Below are 8330 nucleotides of genomic sequence, written 5' to 3' on the forward strand. Positions count from 1 at the left end.
GAAGGATCTCTGTGAGTTCTAGAATAGTCAGGGCTACCTTGTCTCAAAAATAAATAAATAAATAAATAAATAAATATAGTCAATAGGATTACATCTCAAAACTGTATTCATGTAAAGTGTACTCCATTTAACATCAATATAAACAACAGACACTGTTATTTTACATCATACTTCAGAGCCAATCATTTATATAGAGTACAAGCTGAAGAAATATGTCTTTTTTACATGATTTTACCAAAGCCTAGAATTAGTAAATTTAAAGAATCTTTAACTAGTAAACGATATTATCTTGAATTGTGTCTAAATCCACATCCAAGGCAAAATTCACCGCAATATGACAATGTCAAGATTTACTAACATGCTAATAACCATAGGCCAGAACATCTCAAGTGGAGGTGATCTGGGCTAAAAGGTGGACATCAGGAATGTCAGATATTTTTGGTTAAGGGCAGTTATGGTAGTGGACAACGCTGACATCTAAGTAAGGATCACACAATACATAGGATAGCCCTTAAGACAGTTGTGTGACGAAAACATTCATCGTGCTGGGGCTGAGAAATCCTGTGTGAGAGGTTTCTCTAGTACTGGACCACAAAAATGAAGACCAACAAACACTTCTCTCTCTGCCTTTAACCTCTTCAAGCTACCTTGTCTAAATGGATACCCTGCCATCTTTTAGAAAACCTTCAGCTCTCTTTTCCTCCCCTCTCTGAACTCTCAGATCCCAGAGAAAAGTATGTTCACGCTGTATAGAGAGGCAGGAAACTAGACGGCTAAATAAGAAAGACAGGAAGTACAAGCATGCATTGCCTCCAATGCGCAGTGGGGCCCTTCGTTCAAAGGAAACTGGCTTTACTATCTACTACCATTCAGGGTCTGGCTAGCAAGCAGCTTCCACTACCACTGCCATCTTTAAAGGCCGGCTTAGTAGTGACTCACAACAGCATCCTCCCCAAGACAGAGAGGGAGGGTGCCTTTAGATTTTAAAAGAACAGAAATTTGCTTAAGTCTCAACATTTTTATCACTAATAAACATTATCGCTTCAATATTTTTAATTTAAAAAATCATACAATGTATTTTGGTAATATTCTTTCCACTCCCCTTCACTTAGATCTCTAATGCGCTTTCTAGGCTAAGAACTTTAATGTCTCTGTTCTTAGATGAACTTCACAATGATACTGTGAAGTGCAGAGCACCACTCTTCTTGCTTGTGACCCAAAAAGCAGATGTTTGGCTGTAGGAGTGAAAAGCTTCCCGAACCAAATACAAAATGAAAAGACCACGTGGGTTTTTAAAAAAAGAAATATGCATCTACTCCTCTTGCTTTACAAAAAGAAAAAAGAAAAAAAAACTGTAGCTCCCTCTAGATGTACTATAAAGTAGAAACGAGGAACTAAGGCAGTATCGGGGGGATTCTTCTCGCTTTGGGTAGAGAGTGGCCGCTTCCCACTGCGTCCTTCGGATGCTTCCAGAGACTAAGTACTAACAGCTGGCAGAGAGCTCTAGCTCTTCTCCGCTAGGCAGGGCAAGTAGTTCTCCACAAAGCTGGATGCTACCGGCTGCTTTGCATCAGCCACCTCGACCAGGAGTGTGAGCCCGTTCTTTAAAGTCACTACCACACATCCAAAGTCGCTCGTCTCCTAGAATAACCTGTGCACTACGGGCCCCGATCTTAGTCACGCTGAAGCCCCGACCCTGCATTAAATGTGGTTCCTTCGTGGCCCTCCAAAGGACCCTGCGCCCAGGCCCTTCCCAGGACCACAAGAGCCCGAGTGGGGGCACTGTCATCAGCTTCAGGCCTCAGAAGCGGTAGTGCAATCAGTCTCTCATGCAGTCTATATCTCCAAAAAGCCACCGAAAGGCCACAAGGGGGATGTCGCCCAGTTTCATACTCACTACAACCATCCGAGCACACATTGGACGGTGAAGCCGGGTGGCAGCACCAGGCCGGTACCCAGGCTGGCTCACAGAAGCCAGGCGCCAGGCACTCCAGACTAGGGGTGGGCGGCGCAGGACTCAGCGCCATGCCTGGGGCGAAGGCGGACTTGGCCGCAACCAGCCCGAAGCACGTGCCCGGGCTCGCCGGTATCTCGGAGCCGAGGACAAAGTCTGCTCCCGCCCGCTCTGCAGCTCCAGCACCCGGCACCGGCGTCCGGGCAAGGCAGGCAGGGCTTGCGCGCGCCGCAAGCCAACTCCAGACACCACCCCGATGCAGGCTCGGCCGCCCACGACTCCAGCGCGCACTCACCATTGTGGTTGACCCAGGTTGGCTTCAAGAGCTTCATTGTTCGGCCGCCGCCGGGCTGAGGCCAGAACCGTGTCCCTCAGCGCGCCTGGGCCATGGAGCCGCTGCTGCTTCCTCCCGCGCCGCCCGCCCTCCGGCCGCCGCCCACCCTTGCCCTCAGCGCCGCCGCGCCATCGCCGGCCCGCGCCCCCAGCCGCCGCCACAGCCGCCTCCTGCGCTCGGCCGCCGCCGCCGCCGCCACAGCCGCATCCCCTGCGCCGCTCCTCCTCCGGCGGCTCCGGGGCAACGCCGGAAGTCACGGCGCGCACCTGCCAAATCGCCCCGGCGGGAAACCGCTCCCTACGCGGACGGGCCCGCCTCGGCTCTTTGGCAGGCAGGGGGAGCGCTGGGCTACTCCGCTTTGGGTCTGACACTGGCGCGGTCGCTGGTGAGGCTCGGTGTGGACGGGTTGGGCCGCATGCCGCCCGACGATGCGGGGCCAGGGTAGTGTCCAGGTCTCTAACTCTACCTCCGCAGCTCCGAGTCCACTTTAGTAACTAGCTTCCGTCATCCCTCAACACGCGCTATTGAGCATCTCTTGAGCTGCATCCGGGCCGGCGCCAGCAAGCCGCTAGCGGCAGACAGCAGTGGTCCTGGGCTCGAATGGATGCAGAAAAGAGCTAGTCTGGTGGAGGGATACAAGGGACGAGACGGGCGCGTTTAATTGGGGTGTTTGCATAGACGTGAACACATAGGGCAGGCGGAGCAGAAAGCAGCCACAAAGGCACAAGAGACACTTGGGCAAGACTGCAGGCTGTACAGCAGCACCAGCAGGAGGCGGAACAGCAGCCGCAGGGCGCTGCGAAGAGAGGCGCGCTTGCCAGGGGCGGGGCTGCGTCGGGGGCGGGGCCAGGGTGGGCCCGCCTCTCCGAATCGCGGACCGGCGAGTTCCGGGCCGCGGCCTGTCTGACCCTACTCGGTACAACAGTTCGGACCGCCCAGGGGCGCGCTGCCGTAAGTTGCCCGCCGACGGGTGGCGTGAAAAGCTATGGCTACCGCTGCGATGCTGTGTGCTGCGCGAGCTCTGCGGCCGCGGAGCTGGTGAGTGCCGACACGGGTGGCGAAGTGGCCAGGGCGCGTGCGCGGGCTCTGCACTGGCGCTGCTGTGGTGCTCGCAGATTATTTCTGGGCTGAGTTGCTCGCGTCTGTTGCGAATGAAAATCCGAGCTGGGAATGTAGCTTAGTAGACAGACTACTTGCCTACCGAGTCTGGAGCCTTCATGCGCCGTCCTAGCTCCACAAAAAACTTGGGCGTGGCGACACACGCCTGCAATTCCAGGCCTGTGAAGGCAGAGCTTGTCCAGAAATTCAAGGTCATCAACAGCTGCGTAGCACAACCCAGGCTGTATTAGACCCTACTTAAAAAAAGAAAAAAATCCTGCTGGAGCAAGTAGGGGCGAAACGAAGTTTGGAAAAGTCCTCACTTTGATCTTGCTGGCCTAATACAAGTGAGCTAGATATGGTGGATTAGCCTAGGCAAGAGAATTGCCTCAAGTTCCAGGATAGCCAGAATTACGGAGACTTTTGTCTGAAAAAAAAAAAAATACAACTGCCTTCCAGATTTCGGAGAGCCCTGTGGTTATGTGTATGTGCCTTCTCTTTCCCCGGTCAGATCTTTATAGATAGCCTTCTTTCCTTCAGGATCTCTGGAATCTGCCAGACACAGACCAGACACACCCACCAAAGAGCTTCCTTGCTGTCCTTCTGGGAACTCATCCCCATGAGGTAAAATTCAACATGACCCTTGGGGTGTGAGAAACACATGTATGCATATGACCAAAACAAAGTAAGACTGCCCAATCTTTGGTTAGCAGATCCATCTACAGTTAAATATAGGTAGATGCCTGTGTCCTTTCAACACGCTGTACTATAATAGCATATATTGCTATTGCTTATGTGTAGTAAAGTAGTTTAAATAATAGCAGTTAGCTTTGAGGAGTCTTGTGTGTGTTAAAGGACACATCTTAACTTCTGTATCTCTTTCCTTGCTCTTTCCTGCTCATTCTGATTCTGAGTGGGCAGAAGGTTCAAAGACTAAAAATAGTTCCTCTGGGTACTTTGGATGCTTCCTTGGGACTTGATTTAGTTGATTTTAATGCTAAAGGGTTTGCTGATTTTTTTTATGTTTCCTTTTATTTATGTGTATGTACCAGTCATATGTATACACACATGTTTTCAGGTGCCCTCAGAGGCCAGACAGAGTTACAGATACCCTCCCTAGAGTTACAGGCATCTGTGAGCCCCTGATGTGGGCGCTGGGAGCTGGGAACCAAACTCCAGTCTTCAAAAGCAGCAAGCACTCTTAACTTCTAGGCCATCTCTCCAACCCCAGATTTGTTTATTCCTAGTGGCAAATTATGTCTTAGAGATGTGTTCCTAAAAGCAAACCAGATAATTGCCAGCTTCAGGGCATGGAATTTTTTTTAATGTGTTATGTCTGTATGTATGGGTGTACATTGCATGTCATTCCCACAAAGGCCAGAAGAAGGTGCCAGACCCCTTGGAGCTGGAATTAATGGTGGTTATAAGCCACCATGTGAGTGCTGGGAACCAAGAGTGAGCAGCAAGTCTTTTTTTTTTTTTTTTTTCAGCTTCTGGGTCTTTTATTTTTTTTTCCCCACTGCCGCCTCCCCTTCCCCTCCCCCTCCCCCAGTCAAGTCCCCCTCCCTCGTCAGCCCAAAGAGCAGTCAGGGTTCCCTGCCCTGTGGGAAGTCCAAGGGCCACCCACCTCCATCCAGGTCTAGTAAGGTGAGCCTCCACGAAACTGCCTAGGCTCCCACGAAACCAATAGGTACAGTAGGATCAAAAACCCATTGCCATTGTTCTTGAGGTCTCAGTAGTCCAGAGCAGCAAGTCTTAATCACTTAAGTGATTGAGTCATCTTAACACCCCAGAAATTGGTAGCAAATTCTGAGAAGTGAATAAAGACATGGCCAGTCACTTTTACTATCCTCTTTTATTCTTTTTTTTCTTTTTATTTTCTGAGACAGAGTTTCTCTACGTAACCAGTAAACCAGGCTGGCCTTGAACTCACAGAGATCCACCTGCCTCTGCCTGAGTGCTGTGATTAAAGGCGTGTGCCACCACTGCCCAGCTCTCTTTAATTCTTAGAGCATATTTTAGAACACAGATTCATTTAAAATGTGAATGAGCTTTTTATTAATTTCAATAAGTAGATTTTAGTTCAGTAAGTTCACTTCTCAGGAGGTTTCAAGGTATCTGTGTGTTGAAGCACAGACTGACAACTTCCAAGCTAAGAATGTAGCCCAGTTCCTTGCCTCGCGTGCACAAAGCCTTCAGTTTAATCTTGAGTACCATAATACCAGGAATGGTAGAAAATGACTAGCCTGGCAGTCAGGAGGTAGAGACAGTAGGATCAGAGTTCGAGGACATAGCTAGTTCAAGGCAAGTCAGGGCTATGTGGGAATGTGTCTTTAAAAGAAAAATTAACACCTCCCCTTAATAAATACCTGTAGTTTCGTGCTGCTTCCTAGAGTTGATGGATCCCTACAGTCCTCACAAAAACAATGGGCTAAAACCGGTCACTAGGCTCCTGGAGTCAGGACTGTGGACACCTCCTTCTCAGGGCATCTGGTACACGTGTGAGGCACTTTATTCAGCATCGTGTCCATCCTGAGGTTGAAGTGGAAGCACTGAATGTTTGTTTCCTATCCACTAGAGCAGAACCACTACGGAAGAAGAAGAAGGTAGATCCTAAAAAGGACCAAGCAGCAAAGGATCGCTTGAAAAGGAGGATTCGAAAACTGGAAAAGGCCAACCAAGAACTAATTCCCATTGAAGATTTTATCACCCCTGTGAGATTCTTGGATAAATCAAGGTAAAGGTTCTCATCTGGGTTGACATCCTTAATGCAAAGGAATTCCCTCAAGTAGTTCTGACTGAAGTTCTTCTCTGCTGGGAACAGGTGAGTCGGGCCGACTTGGCCCAGGTGGGAGTCCTTTTCGTCTTGATTGTGGTTTTGGGGATTTGGAGACAGACACTCAAGGGAGTTTGGATCAGCTTTGCTCCAGGGGTCCTGTTGTTCATGTCCATGAATGTTGACTGTGACTTATGATATAGGCATTGGCTCCCTCACTCTCAACCTGCTGCACTGTAGAAAACTCAGAGCCTCACCTACAAATGTTCATAGTTGGTGTGTGTTGCAAGTTTAGCAGGTACCTCACGCTTTCCTGAAAAAGTTGGGAAGCGCTGGTGCTTTGTGGGCTTCTAGGACCAAATGGGCACTTGTCTCTGAGATTTTGGTTTTTGTTTCACCAAAAGGAGGCTTTGCCTGGGGCAGAAACAGTGGTATCATAGTTCTCTCAGAGTGTGCTCTTTCTGCTAGTGGACAGCAGCTGCTTCCATGTCCTACACTGTGTTCTTCTTTCTTTTTTTTTTAAGATATATTTTTATTCATGTGTACGTATGTGTGTTTTATGTTCATGTGACTGCAGGTATCTTAGTGGCCAGAAGAGGGCAGCAGATCCTCTAGAAATGGAGTTATAAGCATCTGTAAGCCACTTAATTCTGGGGCTGCAAAAGAAATTCTGGTCTCTAAGAACAGAAAATGCTCTTAACCTCTGAGTCATCTCTCCAGCCTTTACATTCTTAATTTACCCCCAAATTTACTATTTTCCTGAGCCCTGGTTGTGCCAAGGCAGTACCTGCTAGTAGGCAATGAAGTCATGTGTGGTCACAAGAGTCCCTCTGCTGCAGGGTCAGTAAGTCATGTGTGGTCACAAGAGTCCCTCTGCTGCAGGGTCAGAAGTCGTGTGCGGTCACAAGGGTCCCTCTGCTGCAGGATCAGTACTGCTCAGCCTCACGACTCTGGACTTGTGTTTTCACAGACAGCGACTTCAGGAGGAGCATTCTTCCGAGGAGAGTGAGCAGAGAGCTCTCTTGCTGAAGAGGTGGGCACTGTACAAGAAGCAGGAGCATGAGGCAGAGAGGGACGCCATCCAAGCCATGCTGGAAGCCCAGCAGGAAGCACTTCAGGAACTGAAGCTTGAGTCTCCAGAGCTCTATGCCGAGGCCGTGAAGCGGGACTGCAGCCTGTTTCCCTTTGAGAAAGAAGGGCCACATCACACGCCACCAATCTCTAACTACCAGGCCCCTGAAGGCAGGTACAATGACATCACCAAGGTATACACACAAATAGAATTCAAAAAATAAAACTGAAAACTGCTATCTTCAGAAGATGCTGGCCCTGGGAGTCAGAATGACCAAGCTGAAGTCTATTTTCCACAGATGATACAGCCTGATACCAAATAAAATGTAATCAAAGGCACCTCTGTCTTTTGTTTCAATCTAAATGAATTTGCCTAAGGTTGGGTGGGATTTTCAGATGCTGGTAAAACAATGGCAGAAAGACAACATTGGCCCTCCAGTGAGGAAAATATGGCTTAAAAATAAATAAAAACTTTGGTTGTGTCTTGAACTATTTGCAGAAGGCACAAAATAACCCAAAGGACCAGAGGTAAAAATGATGCAGGTTGTGCCTGTTGGGCAGGCGTGCCAGAAGCTGGGCCTTGCTGTGGGATAGCTACAGAGTTTCTCTGGGTTTTAATGTGAGGAGGTGGACTTTCGAGAGTGGAACACGCCAGGAACATGATAGGGACAGCTGCTCTGGCCTCCAGAAGAGAAGGAGACCTGGCTGAGACTGTTGCAGTTACTGTAATTATCTGGATTATTCCTGGAGTCCAGCACTGGGAAGACTGCAGCTAGCCTAAGGTATAGTCTGAGACCCTGTCTGCTAAACAAAACCAAAGCACAGAACTAGTGAATGTAGTCTTCTGTTCCAGCTGCTGTAAAAAATACCAGGGCGTGGGCAGCTTCCACAGTGGAAACCTTTTCTGGAACTCCCCACGCTGCAGTGTCTCCTGAGGCCGCCTTTTGGTTTGCAGGCAACCTCCTTGTCTTCACAGGTGTCTTTCAGTCCTCGTTTTATCATTTTATTAAGGCACTATTCATGTCTCCATACAGCAAACCTAATGGTCTCGACACCCTGAGGTGCCAGGGGCTAGGGCTTCAACATGTGAATTTTAG

The 8330-nt window shown here is 49.1% G+C and overlaps 2 protein-coding genes across 4 annotated transcripts in view; one reads left to right on the plus strand and one right to left on the minus strand.

Moving 5' to 3' along the window:
- Hira (histone cell cycle regulator) overlaps nucleotides 1-2382 on the minus strand; it is a 111614-nt gene extending 109232 nt beyond the window's left edge. For both annotated transcript variants that reach the window (XM_050122896.1, XM_050122895.1), the window contains exon 1: nucleotides 2250-2382. In XM_050122896.1, coding sequence (XP_049978853.1) covers nucleotides 2250-2286 — 37 coding nt within the window. In that variant the 5' untranslated portion in view covers nucleotides 2287-2382. The remainder of the gene's footprint in view (nucleotides 1-2249) is intronic.
- Nucleotides 1939-7572, plus strand: Mrpl40 (mitochondrial ribosomal protein L40). 2 transcript variants are annotated; one of them, XM_050122898.1, is made up of 4 exons: nucleotides 3125-3326; nucleotides 3927-4010; nucleotides 5965-6123; nucleotides 7133-7572. In XM_050122898.1, the coding sequence occupies exons 1-4, from the start codon at nucleotides 3274-3276 to the stop codon at nucleotides 7455-7457; spliced, it is 621 nt and encodes a 206-aa protein (XP_049978855.1). In that variant the 5' UTR covers nucleotides 3125-3273; the 3' UTR covers nucleotides 7458-7572. The 2 variants fall into 2 exon arrangements, 1 of the variants encoding a protein (XP_049978855.1); XR_007588835.1 differs by lacking the exons at nucleotides 3927-4010; nucleotides 7133-7572 and having other exon boundaries at nucleotides 1939-3326; nucleotides 5965-6113.
- Nucleotides 7573-8330: the final 758 nt, after the last annotated feature.

The sequence above is a fragment of the Alexandromys fortis genome, unplaced genomic scaffold (genome assembly GCF_014885135.2).
Source record: "Alexandromys fortis isolate MF-2015 unplaced genomic scaffold, M_Fortis_MF-2015_v1.1 scaffold_219, whole genome shotgun sequence".
NCBI classification, from domain to species: domain Eukaryota; kingdom Metazoa; phylum Chordata; class Mammalia; order Rodentia; family Cricetidae; genus Alexandromys; species Alexandromys fortis.

Bases quoted from the DNA above. Each gene is read 5' to 3' on its own strand.
- Mrpl40 (XM_050122898.1), top strand. From the start codon at position 3,274: ATGGCTACCGCTGCGATGCTGTGTGCTGCGCGAGCTCTGCGGCCGCGG. The intron at 4,011-5,964 runs GTAAAATTCAAC...CCTATCCACTAG, and splicing joins TGGGAACTCATCCCCATGAG to AGCAGAACCACTACGGAAGA. The intron at 6,124-7,132 runs GTAAAGGTTCTC...GTGTTTTCACAG, and splicing joins AGATTCTTGGATAAATCAAG to ACAGCGACTTCAGGAGGAGC.